Source organism: Mobula birostris, chromosome 5 (genome assembly GCF_030028105.1).
Source record: "Mobula birostris isolate sMobBir1 chromosome 5, sMobBir1.hap1, whole genome shotgun sequence".
NCBI classification, from domain to species: domain Eukaryota; kingdom Metazoa; phylum Chordata; class Chondrichthyes; order Myliobatiformes; family Myliobatidae; genus Mobula; species Mobula birostris.
Genome location: NC_092374.1, coordinates 30,114,937 through 30,137,231, shown reverse-complemented (window position 1 = coordinate 30,137,231; position 22,295 = coordinate 30,114,937). Strand labels below are relative to the sequence as shown.

At 43.2% G+C, this 22,295-nt stretch overlaps 1 protein-coding gene across 11 annotated transcripts in view; it reads left to right on the top strand.

The window, feature by feature from the left end:
* LOC140197591 (sorbin and SH3 domain-containing protein 2-like) overlaps positions 1-22,295 on the top strand; it is a 369,773-nt gene that overhangs the window by 203,979 nt on the left and 143,499 nt on the right. For 9 of the 11 annotated variants that reach the window (XM_072257760.1, XM_072257761.1, XM_072257759.1 and 6 more), the window contains one exon: positions 10,868-10,963. The exons of the other annotated variants lie outside the window; for them this stretch is intronic. In XM_072257760.1, coding sequence (XP_072113861.1) covers positions 10,868-10,963 — 96 coding nt within the window. The remainder of the gene's footprint in view (positions 1-10,867; positions 10,964-22,295) is intronic. 11 annotated transcript variants of the gene reach the window in all.

The window sequence follows — 22,295 nt, the reverse complement described above, 5'->3', positions numbered from 1 at the left end:
GAGTTGTAGAGTCCTGGAAAGTGAGTCCTTGAATTGTGTTCAGTGTTGGGGTGAGTGAAGTTGTCCATTCTGGTTCAGGAGCCTGATTGTTGAAGAGTAATAGCTATTTGGCCAACTTAACCAATAATTTTCTGGGGCATCTTCAAAAGGTGATGCCTCAAAACAGTGGCATCCATCATTAAGATACCCACCACCCATGACGTGCCCTCTTCTCATTACTACCATCAGAGAGGCATAGGAGCCTGCAGATATATACTCAACATTTCAGGACAACTTCTTCCCCTCCAATATCAGATTCCTAAAAGACAACAAACCCGTGACACTACCTTCACTATTGTTGCTCTCTTTTTGCATGACTTACTCAGTATTTTATTTATTTCTTATTACAATTTATAGTATATTTTATGTATTGCACTGTACTGCTGTCTTTGTCCTTTTAGAACAGAAGTAAGGAGCAATTTTTTTTTAGCCAGAGTAGTAAACCTGTGGAATGCTCTGCCATAGACTGTGGTGGAGGTTAAGTCCATGGGTATATTTAAAGCGGAAGTTGATTGTTTCCTGATCGGTCAAGACATCAAAGGATATGGTGAGAAGGCAGGTGTATGGGGTTGAGTGGGATCTGGGATCAACCATGATGGAATGGCAGAGTAGACTCAATGGGCTGAATGGCCTAATTCTGCTCCTATGTCTTAAGGTTTATGGTCTTACAAATTTCACAACATAGTAATAAATCTGATTCTGATTCTCTGAGATTTCAATATACCCACTTGGGCAAACTTTTAGAAATTCCAAACTAGAAAAATGGAAACTTTGCTTAATGTATAATGAGGGATCGATTTAAACAAAACTTTGAGTACAGGTTTAAATGCAGTGGAAATAAATCTTGTGACATACCTCCTACCGTTTGCTTGTGCTCATGAATTTAAGGAACTTCAAATTTTAAGTAGTTTCCCAAGTATTTGATTAATCAAACAGTCAATCACCATAAAAGCTCTTAATTGTTTTTGCCTCCACCCCACCCACCATCCTACAGTATTTGAATTAGATACTATGTTTATCACCCGAACATGTTAGTCCAAGATTGTGTTCTCGGAGAATTGCTGATGAATCTATTACATTCACAGACAGGGGACTCAGCAGGGTTTTAACATAAAATGTAGGGGGAGCATACCATTCTAATAAGTATAACCTATCTATAAGATATTATTACCATCTAGAATCTTTGCTGTATACTTATTGATAGTTTTAAATATTTTTCTTGTTTTACTTGCACAAATAATTATTTTTTTTAATTTTAAGTATTTTAGTGATTATGTTTTTGAACCCCAATATGGTTAAACCAATCAAATCCATTCTGTATTAATTCTGTGACATATACTGTAATTGTCATGCAGTCATTATAGTTAAACTGACAGCAAACAAATTAAGTAATTGCTAAAACCTTTTTGTATATTTAAGCATTTTAGGATTTATTTTATCCCTCAGTCAATACAGTGGAAAATTCTAAGAAAACTGTATTACTACTTGCAACCTGTGTAAATTTAAGAGTATGATATTGCTTATCTGAAAAGTTACGTGACAACACTAACTTTCCTTGTAAGGATCCTTTCATTTTATCAGCGTAAGAAAGTGGTATGGTACCTTATAACCTTATTTCTATTTGCAATTGTGTATCTTTGGACAAAGTTTTATATTCTAGACTTTTTTTTATATAGGTAACAATGACATTTAGAAACACAAAATAATCTGCAGATGCTGGGATCAAAGCAACACACACAACACGCTGGAGGAACTCCGCAGGTCGGGCAGCATCTGTGGAAAAGATCAGTCGACATTTCGGACCGGAACCCTTCGTCAGGACTGTAGAGGGAAGGGCAGAGGCCCTATAAAGAAGGTGGGGGGAGGGTGGGAAGGAGAAGGCTGGTAGGTTCCAGGTGAAAAACCAGTAAGGGGAAAGATAAAGGGGTGGGGGAGGGGAGGCAGGGAGGTGATAGGCAGGAAAGGTGAAGAAAGAATAGGGGAAAACACAATGGGTACTAGAAGGAGGCGGAACCATGAGGGAGGTGATAGGCAGCTGGGGGAGGGGGCAGAATGACATAGGGGTAGGGGAAGTGAGGGGGAGGGAATTACCGGAAGTTGACTACGTTGGTGCTGCTTCCTGCACCCATGCTGAGCTCGTCAATTTCATTGACTTTACTCCTAACTTCCACCCAGCCCGCAAATTCACTTGGTCTATCTCGGACACTTCTCTCCCCTTCCTCGATCTTTCGGTCTCCATCTCTGGAGACAGACTGTCCACTGACATCTTCTACAACTCATAACTACCTCAACTATACTTCTTCCCACCCCGCCACATGCAAAAATGCCATTCCCTATTCCCAGTTCCTCCATCTCCGCCGCATCTGCTCCGAGGATGAGGTTTTCCATTCCAGGACATCTCAAATGCCCTCTTTCTTTAAGGATCGTGATTTCCCTTCTGCTGTCATCAATGATGCCCTCACCCGCATCTCCTCCATTTCCCGCACTTTGGCTCTCATCTCATCCTCCCGCCACCACAACAGGGACAGAGTTCCCCTTGTCCTCACCTACCACCCCACCAGCCTCTGGATCCAGCACATTATCCTCTGCAACTTCCGTCACCTTCAACAAGACCCCACCACTAAGCACATCTTTCCCTCTCCACCCTCTCCGCTTTCCATGGGGATCGGTCCCTCCGCGACTCCCTGGTCCACACGTCCCTCCCCACGGATCTCCCACCTGGCACTTATCTCTGTAAGCGCAAATGCTACACCTGTTCCTACACCTCCTCGCTTGCCACCATTCAGGGCCCCAAACAGTCCTTCCAAGTGAGGCAACACTTCACTTGTGAGTCTGTTGGGGTCATCTATTGCATCTGGTGCTCCTGGTGCGGCCTCCTCTACATTGGTGAAACCCGACACAGATTGGGGGACCACTTCATCGAGCACCTCCACTCCGTCCGCCACAATAGATAGGATCTCCCAGTAGCCACCCACTTCAACTGTGCTTCCCATTCCCATTCAGATATGTCCATACATGGCCTCCTCTACTGCCATGATGAGGCTAAACTCAGGTTGGAGGAGCAACACCTCGTATACGGTCTAGGTAGTCTCCAGCCCCTTGGTATGAACATAGAATTCTCTAACTTCCGGTAATTCCCTCTCCCTCCCTTCCCCTATCCCTATGCCACTCTGCCCCCTCCCCCAGCTGCCTATCACCTCCCTGATGATTCCGCCTCCTTCTACTACCCATTGTGTTTTCCCCTGTTCCTTCTTCACTTTTCCTGCCTATCACCTCCCTGTTTCCCCTCCCTCACCCCTTTATCTTTCCCCTTACTGGTTTTTCACCTGGAGCTGACCAGCCTTCTCCTTCCCACCCTCCCCCCCCACCTTCTTTATAGGGCCTCTTCCCCTTCCCTCTTCAGTCCTGACTAAGGGTTCCGGTCCAAAACGTTGACTGATCTTTTCCACAGATGCTGCCTGACCTGCTGAGTTCCTCCAGCGTGTTGTGAATGACATTCAGAAAAATGTCTTTACACGTATATTTGCTGTTTTACAGATAAACAGTACTGCACAAGCGCGCGTATATACACACGCACACGCACACACGCACACACAGTCTGCTAAGACATATTTCCACTCCCAGTCCACAATAGAGATACACATCAGAATCAGGTTTATCATCACTCATCACTCACATAAGTCATGAGTTTTCCTTTTTCTGCGAAGCAGTACAGTGCAATATATAAAATTACTATAGTACTATGTAAAAATCTTAGGCTCCATAGCTATAATATATGCACCAGAGGCTTTTGCACAGTAGTGTAGTTGATATAAAGTAGAAATTAATACTTCATATCATCCCACCAAACACCTTGTGTTCTGTCAAAGTAGCCGCCAAGGTCACCCACCTAACTTCCCATATATTTAATGAATTGGTAATAGGTAGTATTTAAATATCATTGTTAATGGTATGTTAGTCATGATCATGATCAGAGACCTCCCAGTCTGTGTCGGGTCTCGCCAATATATAGAAGGCCGCATCGGGAGCATCGGACACAGTATATCACCCCAGCCGACTCACAGGTGAAGTGTCACCTCACCTGGAAGGACTGTCTGGGGCCCTGAATGGTAGTGAGGGAGGAAGTGTAAGGGCAGGTGTAGCACTTGTTCCGCTTACAAGGATAAGTGCCGGGAGGGAGATCGGTGGGAAGGGATGGGGGGACGAATGGACAAGGGAGTCACATAGGGAGCGATTCCTGCAGAAAGTGGGAGGAAGCGAAAGACGTGCTTGGTGGTGGGATCCCGTTGTAGATGGTGGAAGTTACGGAGGATAATATGTTGGACCCGGAGGCGAGCACCAGAAACTGTAGTGTCCGGTGAAATAGTGTCTCACCTCAAAGGACAGTTTGAGGCACTGAGTAGAGGTTAGGGAAGAGGTGAATGGTCAGGTGTAGCACTTCAGCCGCTTATAGGAATAAGTGAAATGAGTGCAATTAGTGGATAGGGACAAATGGACGGGAATCACAGGGAGATATCCCTGCAGAACGTGGAGTATGAGTGATAGGTAAAGATGAGTTTGGTGGTAGTGTCCCATTGAAGATAGTGGAAGTTGTGGAGAATGATGTGTTGGATGCGAAGCTTATGGCATGGTAGGTGAGGACAAGAGGAACTCTACCCCTGTTAAGGCAGCAGGAAGATGGGGTGAGTGTGGATGTCTTGGAAATGTGGAAGTGCAGGTGAGCGCAGCATCAATGGTAGAGGAAGGGAAATGTTGTTCTTTGAAGAAGAAGGACATCTTTGACGTCCTGGAAAGGAAAGCCTCCTCTTGGGAACAGATGTTGTGGAGATGAAGGAACTGAGAAAAGGAATGGCATTTTTACAGGAGACAGGGTGGGAAGAGGTATAGTCAAGATGGCCATAAAGGATATTGGTAGACGGTTTGTCTCCAGAGATGGAGACCGAGAGATCGAGAAAGGGGACAGAGGTGAAAGGGGACCAGATGGTGTGAACACCAATGTTTTTCCAACCTCTGGTAATTTTTTTCCCTCCCACTTACCTCTTCTTCACACAAACTGCTGGTGGAACTCGGTAGACCAGGCAGCATCTATGGAAAAGAGTATAGTCGATGTTTCTGGCTGTGACAGCACTTTGTGTGTGTTGCTTGGATTTCCAGCATCTGCAGATTTTCTCTTCCTCATCTTCAATTTTCCAATCAAGCCTATTACAGGTCAACCTTCACTAATCCGGCACCATTGGGACCTGAAGAGTGCCAGATTAGTGAAAATGCCGAATTACAGAAGGATCACATTAAGCATAATCAGTGCCAGATTATCGAAGGAACTGGATTACAGGTAGCTGGATTAGTGAAGGTCGACCTGTACCTCTTCTCTTCACCTGCCTATAATTTCTTTGGGTGCCTCTCCTTCTTCTCTTTCTCCCATGGTCCACTCTTGTCTCCTATCTGATTCCTTCTTCTCCAGCCCATTGTCTTTTCTACTTATCACCTTTCAGCTTCTTACTTCATACTGCCTCCCCACCTGGCTTCGCCTATTACCTTCTAGCTTGTCCTGCATCCCCTCCCCCCACATTCTGCAATTTTCACCCTTTCCAGTCCTGATGTAGTGTCTCAGCCCAAAATGTAGACTCTATATCCATTTCCATAAGTGCTGCCTGACCCGCTAAGTTCCTCCAGTATTTTGTGTACATTGCTTTGGATTACCAGCATCTGCAGAATCTCTTGTTTAAGATTGAACACCTTGTAGCCATCAAGACCTTGTCAACAGATAATCTTGAAAGTTCAAGATGCTGTAAAAGTTAAACAGTGCAAAAATGTCACTACGGATGTTGACTCATGGCTCATTGTATTTGTCCATATCAGAGCTTTTCACTACAGCCATTTCTCTAGTCCTGTTAATATTCTGATATTAAAAGGGAAAATGCTGAGAATACTCAGCATGGCAGGCACTGTGGTGCAAAGAGAAGCAAATTAATGCATTTGATCAGACCTTTTCCCAGAAGTGGGAGAGAGTGAATAACAAATTTCATAGAAACATAGAAAACCTACAGCACAATACAGGCCCTTCGGCCCACAAATTTGGCTGAACATGTCCCTACCTTAGAAATTATTAGGGTTACCCATAGCCCTCTGTTTTTTTATGCTCCATGTATTTATCCAAAGTCTCTTAAAAGACCCTATCGTATCCGCCTCCACCACCGTACCCGGCAGCTCATTCCACGCACTCACCACTCTCTGCGTTAAAAACAACAACAACAACAACTTACCCCTGACATCTCCTCTGTGTCTACTCCCAGGCACCTTAAACCTGTGCCCTCTTGTGGCAGTCATTTCAGCCCTGGGAAAAAGCCTCTGACTATCCGCATGATCAATGCCTCTCATCATCTTATACACCTCTATCCTCCATCTTATACACCTCATCCTCTGTCGCTCCAAGGAGAAAAGGCTGAGTTCACTCAACCTGTCTTCATAAGGCATACTCCCCAATCCAGGCAACATTCTTGTAAATCTCCTCTGAACCCTTTCTATGGTTTCCACATCCGTCTTGTAGTGAGGCGACAAGAACTGAGTACAGTACTCCAAGTGGGGTCTGACCAGGATCCTATATAGCTGCAACATTACCTCTCGGCTCCCGAATTCAATTCCACGATTAATGAAGGCCAATACACCGTAGGGCCTCTTAACCACAGAGTCAACCTGTGCAGTTGCTTTGAGTGTCCTATTGACTTGGACTCCAAGATCCCTCTGCTCCTCTATACTACCAAGAGTCTTATCATTAATACTATATTCTGCCATCATATTTGACCTACCAAAATGAACCACTTCACACTTATCTGTGTTGAACTCCATCTGCCACTTCTCAACCCAGTTTTGCATCCCATCAATGTCCCGCTGTAACCTCTGACAGCACTCCACACTATCCACAACACCTCCAACATTTGTGTCATCAGCAAACTTACTAACCCATCCCTCCACTTCCTCATCCAGGTCATTTATAAAAATCACAAAGAGTAAGGGTCCCAGAACAGATCCCTGAGGCAGACCACTGGTCACTGACCTCCACGCAGAACATGACCTGTCCACAACCACTCTTTGCCTTCTGTGGGCAAGCCAGCAAATTTCTTTTGCAGTGAAGACAGGGAGGTGTGTGGTGGAAAGGGGAAGCCAAGAGAGCATAGGCAATATCTCTGATCAGCTGAGACCAGCATAGCTGTGGAGATAAGTTGTCAAAGTCTTCCAGTCAAATTGGTTAATGATATTAGCTCAGTTTTTCTCTCTTCATTAGTACAGCCAGATCAACTAGGTATGTCACACAGCCTTGCTATTTGCAGCACATTACACTTCTTTAGGCTGATTTATACTTGTGCGTACGGGCTACGCCGGAGCCTACGCCATAGGCCTGATTTATACTTCTGCGTAGCCCTACACAACGCCACAGTGAGCATGTGTAGTTGTGTCTGTGTCGCTCTGCAATTCACCGCCAAAACACTAGCTGGTGGTGGGGTTTCTATGCCACTGTGTTGAGTTTCTTCGTGAGAGATATGGATGAGGAAATGCATGTCAAATATTTTCGGATGTCGGCAGATAGACTTGATGATTTAGTTCATCGTCTCCAACCATTTATTTTGCATCAGTGTACAGAGATGGCAGAGAAAAGCAACCGGAAATGCGATGCTACCAAGCAGACCAATCACAGTTGTTGCGGTCTGCGTCGCCACGACGCGTGAGTTACATTTTTGGGGAGGTGCACGTCACCCTATGGCATAGGGTATGTGGTACCTATGGCGTACATTTGACGCACAAGTATAAATCAACCTTTTGTCTGTACTACCATCCTCTAACTATCATGCTCTAACTACCATCATTAACCCCTTTGCAATTTATCCTCAGGACAGTACTAAGGCTACATCCACACTAGACCAGATAAATCCGTAACCGAAACTTTTTCTCTTCGTTTTGACCTTCCGTCCACACTGAAACGGCGTTTTCCTCCCCCGAAAATGGAGCTTTTCTAAAACACTCTCCAGAGTGTTTAAATCTGAAAACGCCGGTTGGCTATTGTAGTGTGTACGGGGTAACTGGCTAATTTTAAAACCGCTGTCATGACGTGCCGGAACAAATGGTGGCGGCAGCGCGGCATTTCATTGTTTTCTTGAACGCAACCTCCAACACCACAACAACAATATCTGACAATAGATGTGTAACATCCTAATGTAACAAAATACAACACTGATGCAGACATGTTCTATACATTTAACAAGGTGCTTTATTAATGTATAGCTTGTGCAAACATTCAATAGATGCAATTGTCACTTTTGCCCAGTAACTCGTTTTATTGCACATGTTAAATACAGCAAAATAATACACAAAGACATGGCAAAAGTAAAGGCAAACAAATGAGGTAACAGCAAATTTCACTTTTGCCCAGTGACAAGCCTTATTGCATTTAGTTGTAGCTGTCGTCTCTTTCATCGGTGAAGAGATTATGGCTGTAGAAAATGTTTCTGGACAAACGCGCACCAAGTCTTTCGTTTGGCAATTTCCTTTTAAGTTTTTCTAGTCTGTAACTGGGCAAACATGCACCAAGTATACCGTTTCCTCTTCGCTTGTTTTCCGTGTATCCTGCGCATGCCCAGTAGGAGGAAACTCGCCCAAATATCCATTTTAATGTGGACGGAGGTATTTTCAAAAACGCAGAGTGTGGACACCTGTCATTTTTACGCGAAACTGGTGTTTTCAAAATTGTCCGGTCTGGTGTGGATGTAGCCTAACTATCTATGATACAGATCAGTCCCTTGTATATCCTGACTTGTATTCCTCTGCCTTCTCTGTATTTTCTGTTTTTATTTGAGATTTCCAACTTTTAGCTTTCTTTAAAATAAGCTTATTTAATAGCCTCTAATTTATGGAAATAATATTGTAAAAAAACTTGTAACTTCCTATCTGTTCCTCTGTCCACTGGTTACAGTATACTTCCTATTTAATGTCATCTATTCTCCCACTTCAGGTTATTTTATTTACATCAGCAACGAATGCTCAGAATTACAATTAGTATCAATGCTGTACAATTCTGTTCAATGTGGTAAAAATTACATGGTAGTGTGTTAGAATTGTTCAACCTTAAAAGATATCTGAAAGTAGATTTTGGAAAGTTCATCTAGCTCTCCTCCTATCATTTGGCAATCTTACGACATATCAATAATTGAGATGTTGACTAATATCTCCTGCAATTAGTCAATAACTGATTAAGACATATAAAAAAAGACTTCCATTGGTAGAGAACTTTTGAAATCAAGTTACCATCAGGTAGGAGGTACAGAAGCCTGAAGGCTTCAAAATATATATACTGTAATTGATTTACTTATTATTATTTTTATTTTTTTTCCTCTTCTATATTATGTATTGCATTGAACTGCTGCTGCTAAGTTAACAAATTTCACACCATGTGCCAGTGATAATAAACCTGATTCTGATTCTGAAATTGCAATTTCAAAGGCATTTCAATTTCTCTGCGTTTTATGATTCAAACTACTAGGTCAAGTATGTTCTACAAGCAAAATTACTTGAATGATCCCACCACAGAGCTTCAAGTTGTGATTCTTGCTTAAGATTTAAACACAAGTTATCATGACAATATTTAAGTGTAGTGCAAAATTCTAGGTGTCTCGGGATGAGGGAGATGCTGAAAAGAATGTTACTGATTTCTCATTGGATTTGTTCTCTTTTACATCTGCTAGGTAGGTAGGGCATTTCCAGTCACAATGCTTGTGACATAACTACTGCATGGAAGTGACTTTCTGTACTTAGTTGTCTTTTCCTACCCCATTGTTTTTATCTTCATTTTAGATTGCAGCTGACATTATTTTCACCATTATCTTTTATATACTTGCCAGCTTTTTGTTCAGCCCTTGCTCAAATCTTCTCGCCCCTGTCTAGCTCCTCCAGCCTCTTTGGTCTTACACTACCGCACCCAAAAGGAGAGACAGCTGTTGATATTTCTTCCTTTCATTTCCCATGATCATCACTTGGCATCTCCTTTAGTTAAATAAAGCATTAAATCTTCCTACTTACTTGTTGCTTCTCTATGATTATTGGCATTGTATCTTCTCCCATTGGACTAGTAACCCAGTGAATTGGAAATAGTCTAGAGAAGCAGGTTAAATTCCCACCATGATGTAAGGAATTTTTTTTTGGCTCATTAAATATGGAGGAAATTATAGCATCGTAACGTTCACTGTGAAACTACCAGGTTCTTTAAGAAAAGGCAGACTTTTTTCTCTAATCTGGTGGACATGTTTCACCAGGAGCACAGTGACGAGCTCAATTCTAAGCCCAGCAAATTCAAATATAGCCCAGCAAACCACCTGATCCAAGGGGAATTAGGGATTGGCATTCCGTATCATCCACATCACATGTAGTAAATTTCTGGTTCAGCCTGAAATAATATTTCCTCTCCCACCCACCTATCCCACATATATGTGGCATTATTAGCTAAGATAATCTTGAATGACAGAACAGTTAGCTAAGTTAGCTAAGATAATCTTGAATGACAGAACAGTTAGCTAAGTTAGCTAAGATAATCTTGAATGACAGAACAGACAAAAGGGGCCAAATGGCCTATTGCTAGTTCTTGTTATGTTTTGAGATGTTAATTGCTATTGGTTTTACTGAGCGATTTGTTATATTAACTTGAGCAGCTTTCACGCATGTAAATAATGTGCTTGGTTTGATTTACTTGGAATGTTCTGCCACTAAATAAGTTACACTGGCTTTGCTCACTTTATGCTCTGCTTGATAAGTATGCTGTGCATTTCTGTGATTCTGTTTTCAGACAGCGGTGGGTGTGCTCGTAAACGTGCCGCTACATCAGTTAAATTAGCCTCTGTGAAGAGAGTGCAGAGTTCGCCCAACTTGTTGCTGGTTGCAGGTACTAACACTGATACCTACTTGCCTAAAATTCTTGCATGTGGCTGCTTGGTTTGTGTCAATGTGAAGTGTATGATATTTTGCAAAACTACCAACTCTGGGAATTAAAACTTTTTTTGTTATTTTCAGCATCTCCAAAGTATTATTCAATTTTGGTCATTTTCATTTGAAATAAAAGGTCTTCTAAATTTGACAAGACTCACATTAAAGCCTTGAGAAGAGCACCGATTTTTTTTTTAAATTGTGGATGCTTTGCATCCAGCTGGCTTGGTGCATGGACAAAAGTATGGTATGGTATAAATCTTCACTGCCTTACCTCAACTCCAAACTTCAGGGATGGGACGACAAGTATATTGGAGTAGGCTTCTTGCATCCATTAAGATGGAGCCTGAGAAAACCATGAATCCATCCTGACTTATCCTACTTCAAAAAAAAAGCACTGTACCACTGGTTGACCATTATGAAAATATTAGCTATTTGTTTGCAATCTGGGGACTTTGAAATCATATCTTTAAAAAAATGCTGAGCCTCCACTTCTCTTCCTTTGGTTCAAACTGCATGAAACTATAGAGGAAAGCATGACAATTTTCCACCGTCACCTTCTGACATACAAGTTTGGCTGCTTAGATCTTATACTGTGTTTGCAGCAACGTGCTCCCACAGTCCCTCTGGGCCTAACAGGTTTATTGGCACCTCTATTGTCGCGATGAGGCCACACTCAGGTTGGAGGAGCAACACCTTGTATTCTGTCTGGGTAGCCTCCAATCTGACGGCATAAGCATTGTTTTCTCGAACTTCTGGTAATGCACCCCAACCCCCTTCACCATTCCCCATTCCCTTTTCCCTCTCTCACCTTATCTCTTTGTCTGCCCATTACCTCCCTCTGGTGCTCCTCCCCCCTTTTCTTTCTTCCATGGCTTTCTGTCGTCTCCTCCTGGATATCTTTTTCACCAATCAACTTCTCAGATCTTTACTTCACCTCTCCCCCTCTCAGTTTTACTTATTCCCTTGTGTTTCTCCCTCCCCTTCCCCCACTTTTTAACTCTACTCCTCATCTTTTTTTCTCTGCCCAAGGATCTTGGCCCAAAATGTCAACTGTACTGTTTTCCATAGAAGCTGCCTGGCCTGCTGAGTTCCTCCAGCAGTTTGTGTGTGTTGCTTAGGGTTTGTATGTTATGTGATTATTGTCACATGTACTGAAGTACAGTGAAAACTTGTCTTGTGTACAGTTTATACAGATCAATTCATTGCATAGTGCATTGAAACAGTAGAAGGTAAAACAGTACAGAATAAAGTGTAACAGCTATAGCGAAACTAGTGCAGATAGACAATCGGGTGCAAGGTCATAATGAGGTAGATTGTTCAGATCAGTTTTCGTTTATTGTCATGTAGCAATGCATGCATTAAAAAATGATACAACGTTCCTCCAGAATGATATCACAAGAAAACACAGGACAACCCAAGACCAAAACTGACAAAACCACATAATTATAACATATAGTTACAACCGTGCAAAGCAATACTGTAATTTGATAAAGAGCAGACCATGGGCACAGTAAAAAAAAAGTCTCAGAGTCCCGATAGGCTCATCATCTCACGCAGGTGGCAGAAGGGAGGAACTCTCCCCGCCATGAACCTCCAAGCGCCACCAACTCACCGATACAGCACCATTGGAAGCACCCGACCGCAGCGGACTCTGAGTCCATCCGAAAACTTCGAGCCTCCGACCAGCCTTTCAACACAGCCTCTCAGAGCACCATCCTCTGCCGAGCGCTTCGACCCTGCCCCGGCCGCCGAGCAACAAGCAAAGCCGAGGACTCGGGGCCTTCCCCTCCGGAGATTCCGGACCACACAGTAGCAGCAGCAGCGAAGCAGGTATTTCAGATGTTCCTCCATGCTTCTCACGTCTGTCTCCATCAAATCAGGATTGTGCACGGCACCCTACTTGACAAATAGCAGACATCACCACCGGAGTGGCTGCTGTGAGCTGTGTCGCACCGCCATCTTCTTCCCATTTGTGAAGTTCTTTAGTCCATTTTATTATACTATGGAACCATTCAATGTTCTTTTAACAGCAAGGTAGAATGTGTCCCTGAGCCTTCAGGCTTTTAGACTTTTGTATCTTCTGCCCAGTGGGAGCGGGGAGAAGAGAGAATCTTCAGAGTGGTTGGGGGTTTTGGTTATGTTGATTGCTTTAGTGAAGCAGCAAGAAATGGAGGGCAGTTTGGTTTCTGTGATGTGCTGAGCTCTGTCCACAACTTTCTGCAGTTTCTTGCAGTCTTGGGCAGTTATCAGCAGTCTGAATTCCTGAGCTTATTGGGCAAAGGTCATCTCACTGCTAAGCTGGCAAGCATTCTACAAGTTGTATTTCCAGTCATCCAGAAGCACAGGTGATGATTTGTAGCTCAAATCCAGCCCAGCAGCTGAGGAATTTTAATTTAATTAATTGGATAAATCTTACACAGTTGACAGGGTACATATAACGATAATGTTTTCATTCAATGTCTGTTGTGAACCAGGGGTCATGGTCTCAAAATATGGCAACACACATCAAAGTTGCTGGTGAACGCAGCAGGCCAGGCAGCATCTGTAGGAAGAGGTGCAGTCGACGTTTCAGGCCGAGACCCTTCGTCAGGACTAACTGAAGGAAGAGTGAGTAAGAGATTTGAAAGTTGGAGGGGGAGGGGGAGATCCAAAATGATAGGAGAAGACAGGAGGGGGAGGGATGGAGCCAAGAGCTGGACAGGTGATTGGCAAAAGGGATATGAGAGGATCATGGGACAGGAGGTCCAGGAAGAAAGACAATGGGCGGGGGGGGGAATCCAGAGGATGGGCAAGGAGTATATTCAGAGGGTCAGAGGGAGAAAAAGGAGAGTGAGAGAAAGAATGTGTGTATAAAGATAAGTAACAGATGGGGTCCGAGGGGGAGGTGGGGCATTAGCGGAAGTTAGAGAAGCCAATGTTCATGCCATCAGGTTGGAGGCTACCCAGATGGAATATAAGGTGTTGTTCCTCCAACCTGAGTGTGGCTTCATCTTTACAGTAGAGGAGGCCGTGGATAGACATGTCAGAATGGGAATGGGATGTGGAGTTAAAATGTGTGGCCACTGGGAGATCCTGCTTTCTCTGGTGGACAGAGCGTAGGTGTTCAGCAAAGCGGTCTCCCAGTCTGCGTCGGGTCTCGCCAATATATAAAAGGCCACATCGGGAGCACCGGACGCAGTATATCACCCCAGCCGACTCACGGGTGAAGTGTCGCCTCACCTGGAAGGACTGTTTGGGGCCCTGAATGGTGGTAAGGGAGGAAGTGGAAGGGCATGTGTAGCACTTGTTCCGCTTACACGGATAAGTGCCAGGAGGGAGATCAGTGGGGAGGGATGGGGGGGAACGAATGGACAAGGGAGTCGTGTGGGGAGCGATCCCTGCGGAAAGCAGAGAGATGGGGGGAGGGAAAGATGTGCTTAGTGGTAGGATCCCGTTGGAGGTGGCAGAAGTTACGGATAATAATATGTTGGACCCGGAGGCTGGTGGGGTGGTAGTTGAGGACCAGGGGAACCCTATTCCTAGTGGGGTGGCGGGAGGATGGAGTGAGAGCAGATGTACGTGAAATGGGGGAGATGCATTTAAGAGCAGAGTTGATAGTGGAGGAAGGGAAGCCCCTTTCTTTAAAAAAGGAAGACATCTCCCTCGTCCTAGAATGAAAAGCCTCATCCTGAGAGCAGATGCGGCGGAGACGGAGGAATTGCGAGAAGGGGATGGCATTTTTGCAAGAGACAGGGTGAGAAGAGGAATAGTCCATATAGCTGTGAGAGTCAGTAGGCTTATAGTAGACATCAGTGGATAAGCTGCCTCCAGAGACAGAGACAGAAAGATCTAGAAAGGGGAGGGAGGTGTCGGAAATGGACCAGGTAAACTTGGGGGCAGGGTGAAAGTTGGAGGCAAAGTTAATAAAGTCAACGAGCTCTGCATGCTGGCAGGAAGCAGCGCCAATGCAGACATCGATGTAGCGAAGGAAAAGTGGGGGACAGATACCAGAATAGGCACGGAAATATGGCATCAGCTTACCACGCAGATATGGGGAGGAATTTCTTCACCCTTGGGACAATGAATCTTTGGAATTCCTGATCCTCGAGGGCTGCGGAGATTGGGTGCTATTCTACTTAAGATGGTCGAAATATTTGAGGATTCAAGGGATGTAGTTTCAGTCACTAAAACTGATTCGGCTTCATCTGGAGTATTACGTTCAGTTCAGGCCACCCCATTCTTGCACCTATCAGAGAGTAGTGAGTGCTTGGAATGGTTGCCGGGGTTGGTAGTGGAGGCAAATATGGTAGAAGCATTTAAAAGGGTCTTAGCTAGGCATATAAATTTGCAGAGAATGGAGGGAGAAGGGGTTTGTTTAGTTAGGCATTTAATTACTAGTTTAACTAGTTTGGCACAATATTGTGGGCTGATGGGCTTGTTCCTGAGCTGTACTGCTCTCTGTTCTAAAAGCTAAGGTGTACAGTTTTGAAAGGCATAGCAGGCCTGAGGAGCTGAGGAGCAGAGTAGCCTACTTCTGTTTCTTGTGTTCTTCTGAATAAAATGTTGATCAACATGGTGACTGTGAAACTGCAGAACTGTCCTTCAGGATCTATCTAGTTCACTAATGTCCACTTAGGGAAGGAAAATATGCTGTCATTTACATTACTGATCTGCATCTGAATCCAGACCACATCATTAGCTGTCTCCTGCGGTGAGCTGGCAAGCTGCTCAGTTCAGGGGCAATTGGTAACGAATGCCAACCTTGCCAATTAGCTCATACTTCACATACACAGCATTCTGATTTCTATCCCTGTATACTTTTAATTTCTTTGTATATTTTTATTGGTTTTACTTCAAAACTTTAATTGTTTTACTGGACAGCGTGGCTGGAGGTGTGAAGTCATTTAATAAAAGTGTTGAGAAATCACCTGACGAGACTTGGTGTGCAAACATATATATTTAGTAAAGGGCATTTTGTCTCATTCCAGCTGTGCGCATTTTTTAGATGAGAGAAGTACTTGTATGAAGCCAGAAGCTGCTCTCTTTTCAAAGGCCAATCCTGGAACTAATTGGGTTCTTCGCCCTAACAAAAACTAATAAACGTCAACATTTAATAGAAACTCTGAAGATAAATGTATCACTCAAGCAAGTAGCTGATAGTTGCCAAAATCTGTTGACATTAAGAATGAGTGCATCTGATCCCAGAGAATCCTGCCAAGTTACTGAATATGTGCATCAGATTTCTTTATTGGGATGTGTAACGATTTTAAATATATTTGCCTCTGCCTATTTAATGGAACATAGAAACCTACAAACTTATTAGAGAATTATATCATCAGTTCTGTGGATCTTAAAAAATTGGTCCTCCACAGTGCAGACTGGATCAGACTGTGCGTCCTTGTAAGTCTGTCTTGTACTTTCCTGTCACAGATAATCTCTGCAGCAGTGCTGTGATTTCTGCAACAAGGTGCACAATCATATTGCACCCTGCAGCTTGGAAGTTGGGTCAGTCTGATCCAAAGAGCAACTGTTGTTGGCCAATGATGGAATGACTTTTCATGATGCTTTTTCATCGTAGCAGAACTACTTGAAAGGGACCTCTAAATGAGTTCCCATTCCTGACATGTTTCTTTTATCTTGACTATGGTCCTGAGTAGGACATTTAACCCAGACTGTGCTAACGGTGTACAACTCCATCCGCCCATTGGGTTTCCAATCTTTTTCACTCCATCAATCTGATCAAAAGACAGGCCCACTACCTAAACTGTAATACTTAATCATGGCTTCAGTGGCATTGAAGAATTACTAGGATGTTTATATTTATGAGGAGTAGACAGAGAGTAAGGAATGGCTGCTATTGTTCTCAATAAATATAACATGCAAAGCGGTAAAACGACAAGTGATTGAGTGAAGGCTGGATCTTGGATACTTTTTGTACTGCTGGGTCAGTAACTCTGTGTAATGGTATTTGGATCAGGCATGTGTTTAATGATGGGCATCTGTTCTTTGCCAAACCACATAAAGAAACATGGTTACTTCCAAATGATGGGACGATTTTAGAAAAACTGTATAACTGCATCAAGACTGCAGTTTACACCAGAAGCATTAAATATTTGAGTATGTAGCTGGAATCTTGCCAAGTGAGGTTTCTTTACTGCGGTCTGTTTTACAAAGCAATATACAGAAGGGTAGGGGATTGCTATTAGATTATCTTTTGCTTTTCATGTATTTTTCTTCCTTATTCATTTAAGCAGGTGCTACAGTAGATTGATCCCTGTGTGCTTCTTTTGCAGGTTTCACTCTCACTCAACCTGATCACTTCATTGTTTATGCAAGATCTTTTATTTATCTATTTTTATTTAGAAATGCAGCACAATTACAGACCCTCCAACAAGCCCTTGCTGTTGAATTACACCCATGTGACCAATTAATCTACTAACCCATTTGTCTTTGGAATGTGAGAGAAAGCCGAAGCACCCAAAGGAAACCCAGGTGGTAACGGGGAGCGCACACAGACTCCTTACCGACCGTGGTGCAAATTGAACCTGGGTTGCTGGTGTTATAATAGTGTTACGCTATCCGCCATGCTACCTTACGACCCCATGTGTGTTTTTTTTTTCCAAATTAGTCCAGAGAAAATAAGATCAAAGTTGCAAACCTCTAGCCTTCAATTCTGATTTATTTATTTCTTAATATCAGGTGCAATAGAATTTTAATCAGGCACATACTTCAACCATTTGCTCCTTCTTTTTAATCTGATGGTGAGTTTTCCTAATCTTTTTGCCCAGACCCAAAAACAGTTACCAAAATAAGGATTGAAGACAACGTCTTCGGGTGACTCAATAGAGCACCACTATCTCCTTAATGAAAATTCTGCATCTAATGAGTTATTCATATAACTTTGCCAAGGGTTTTCAACATAACATGCTGGTCATCCCTCAAGTGATGTGAACGGTTTGCTACCAATGGTTACATCAAGGAGACCTCTGATGCATTCTTCACTCATAATCAGCAACAATGATGATAAATCCTGTAGGCTTGCAGATATAGTGAGAATCCAGTATGATGTTAGATGCATCTATCTTGGCATCAAACCCTTTGTATGAAATGAAGAGATTTTTGTTTCAACCCTGCCTAGTAAAATAACTCAGAAAATGCATTGCCAAAATTCTCATCACTTGCAGTTGAAGAGGAATAATGATTTCTGGGTGAAATATACTAATTTCTAACAGATGCCTTCCAGTGAATTCTATCGTAAATCTATAGGTAGCAGCCAAATGTTTCATAAGTGCATCCTGTCCAGCTTTGCCCTTGATGCTGAAACATGGGAATCAAAACCAGTGAAGAAATGAAGTAATGAATTGCAAAAATATCAAGAAAACTAAGTACACAGAACCAAATGATAGCTTCTAATGAGAGCTTGGTCTTTTGCACATTAATCTTTTCCAAAACATTATCTCACATTTTTTCCTTTAGACAAATGCAAATTGACTGTACCCTTCCTATATTTCAATGAAGCAACAAATTTGATGTTGAGGTTAATTCATATTTTGTGTAGTTACAGGTCATCCTGCCTGTTTGTGGATTAACGCGTCATTTGCATCAAATCAGCAAGGATTATGCTGGGGGCAACCCACAATTGTCACCACGCTTCTAGTGACATCACAGCTTGCCCACAATTTACAAAACCTTACCCATTAGCCTTTGGAATGTGAAAGGAAATCGGAGCACCCAGTGTCATGGGAAAAATGTACAAACTCCTTAGAGACAGTAGCAGGAATTGAACCCTGATCTTGCATCTGGTGGCTGTCAAGCATAATGCTAACCACTGAGCAACTGTACCACCCCAAATGGGTGAGAGGGTATGTTAATGCAACTCTCAGATTATGAATCTCTGCTGCCAAATGATGTCAAAGTTGGTGGGGCGGGGTCAGGAGCCCGGCATTTCACTGCTCTTGTCTTTACATCACACTGTCTTGCAAGCAGTATACTTGCAAAGTGCATAAAACACTGGTGGTATTGTACAGTTACATAGGGATACTGTGTGATTTGAACAAACATAGCAGTAGAGAAACTGTGAGACAAAGACCAATAGCCATCTAATTAACCCTGTACCATCCCCTACTGCGTTAACTAGATGGAACAATAATGAAGCTGTTGACTGATCATATCATCACACCATTCATTTGCCTTCCAAGGATTCATTGTGTGAACTGCTGGAAAGAAATGTTGAAAGAGCAGGTTTGAATATTCACTTGCTCACTACTTTTTCTGAATAAAATACTATCAGTCAAGCTCGGCATTCAACGCCTTTGTACTTCTGTGCCCACTTTGCAATGGTAAATCTCCTATTAATCAACAGAATAGATGCTTTTTATTACCGTGCCTGCCACAAGTTTTCCCTCACTGCAACAAGTTTCCTTCAATTGGCATCCAGCTATTTTTGCCCAGAGTACGTGTTCTACTTTCAACTGCTCCTACCATGTCCATGCACTCACTGTCATCAGGAAGCGTCTGGGCTTGGCTCCTGTGCTCGGTGTTCAGACTGCTTTCTCTTCTAGCCTTTGCTGCACGTGGAAATTGTGAAATAAATATCTGCTTGGTACCAGTAAGAGGATCTGGCATTCATCACGGCAAGTGTTCCTTTGAAGAGGTTGCTGTAGATGACTCCCAAAATTTCAGTACTGCCTTACAATGTGAAGGAGGCCGTTTACAAAGAACATAGAACAGGACAGTATAGTTTAGGCCTTTCGGCCCATGATGTTATGCTCACCTAAATAAACCAAACCCACAATCAATCTAATCTTTCCCACTTACACAGCCCATAACCCTCCATTTTATTTATCATCCATATGCCTATCTTAAATGTCCCATTGTCTCTCCCACCAAATGCCTTTACCATCAACTCGAGCCATGCATTCCAGGCACCCACCACTCTCTGCTTAAGGAATAAAAACTATCTCTGACAACTCCTCTAAACTTTCCTCCCCTCACTATTTATGGATGCCATCTGGTGTTGGTCACTGCTGTCCTGGAACAGTTCCATTTTCCGTTCTCCAAACTTGTCCGTCATCTTCCCCCTGGTTTCACCGTCCAGCTGCACCAGAAGCCAACAATGTACCTGCCTGTGCGTCTTAAAGAGACAGGAGGAAACGGGGACACTCAGCAGAACCATGCCCAACCTTCCAGACAGGCAGCACTGGAGGTCACTGGAGTCTCAGGGCAGCAGTGCCACTGTGCTGCCTCAGTGTTGTCTATTTCTTGACTTGGCTTTGAGCCGTTTGTAATAGCCCCCAAGAAAAGACACATTTTTCTGCTGTGCTTTCTCCTTCAGTGGATATGAGTGCTTCTCAGACTGATGGGCGCCCTTTTGAATAATGATTATCCTTTTCAACTGCTACCACCTATCTGCTCAATTACCCTCTATCCTGGGTATGTCTCAGATATGTCAAAGAAGGAGTGTGCTAAATAACTGTGCTTTACAGATTGTTTTCTTCCCCATTTGCTAGCTCCATTAGCTGTACAGCCAGGTAGCCGAGCTCAATTAAGCTGCATCCAGCAGTGCATGCAGTGTGAGTGCTGAGCTGCTCATTTATTTTGACTCTGCATGGGAAAAATCACAGAAGATAGGTCATAAATTTTGGAGTCAAGAGCAGTCCTTCTGTTTTGAGTTCAAAAGCCAGCATTGGCACCAGGCTGTAGTTTTTTAAAATGTTTCTTTTCTGTCAAATGCACAATTTCACACAAACATACTTACGCTAAATTGCCAATAATCCCTGTGTTCTTTTAATAATTGAGTTCTTACAAAAGGGTCTTATTTTTGTATCCAACATCCACAAGAACACTCAATGGCCACTTTATTAGGTACAGGAGTGGAACCAGGGTGCACTCTTCTGCTGCTGTAGCCCATCCAGTCCAACTTCATCCACTTCATCCCTGATGAAGATGGCAAAGTTTGTCATTGAAACATTGGTTAAAATCAACAATTGTACCTGGCTGGAAGCACTAGAAGAGTTTGTACATCCACTTCAAGGTTGAACATGTGTGTTCAGAATTGCTCTTCTGCACACCACTTGAAGTACAAGAGGCCCAACTCTGATCTCTGCAAAGCCATCTTACCTGTGAAGTGGCAATTCCTGACCAAACTTGAATCACTGAAGGATGCCTTACAATTGTGGCAGGGATTGAGTGCTATCACCTACTACAAAGTGAAACCAAGTGACATAGGTGACAGCAAGGTTTTGCTCCCTGATTAGCTCAATGCCTTTTGTGCTCGCTTTGGCCATCAAAACATGGATGCACCTTATGAACTCCCACAGCCGCTGATGACCCTGTGATAGTCTGTGAGGCTGATGTGAGAGCATCCTTTATGAGGATGAACCCATGGAAAAGATCCTGCCCAGGTGGGATACTGGCCAAGTCCTAAAGACCTATGCTGATCAACTGGCTGGTGTGTTCACTGATATTTTTAACCTCTCACTTCGGCAGTCTGAGGTATCTGCTTGCATCAAGCAGGTTTCAATTATACCAGTGCCGAATAAGAACGTGGTAATCTGCCTCAAGGACTATCATCCAGTAGCATTTACTTCCAATGTGATGAGTGCTTTGAGAGGTTGTTGATGAAATATATCAACTCCTGCCTGAGAAGTAACTTGGATCCACTACCTTTTGTCTACTGTCACACCAAGTCAACAGCAGGTACCACTTCACTGGCTCTTCACTTAACCCTGAAACATTTTGTCAGTGAAAATGCACGCATCAGGGTGCTCTTCATTGACTACAGCTTGTCATTCAATAGTATCATCCCCTCAAAACTAATCAATAAACTTCAAGATCTTGCCCTCTATACATCCTTATGCAACCAAATCCTTGCTTTACTCATTTGTAGATCCCAGTCAGTTCAGATTAGCAAGAACATCTCCTCCACAACCCCCATCAGCATTGATACACTCCAAGGCTGTGTGCTTAGCCTCCAGCTCTAATTGCTTTTATGCTTAAGACCGTGAAGCTAAGCGCAGCTGTAATGCAATATTTACTTTCGCTGATGACACTACTGTTGTTTTCCAAATCAAAATTCTCAGTCAATGTCAGCAAGACTAAGGAGCTGATTATTGAGCTCAGGAGGAGTAAAGTGAAAGTCTCTGAGCTAGTTCTCATCGGAGGATCAGAAGTAGAGAGGGTAAGCAACTTAAAATTCCTCTGTTTTATCATTTCAGGGGATCTGTCCTGGGTCCAGCACAAAAGTGCCATTACAAAGAAAGCACAGCACCCCCTCTACTTCACTAGAAGTTTGCAAGCATTCAGCATGT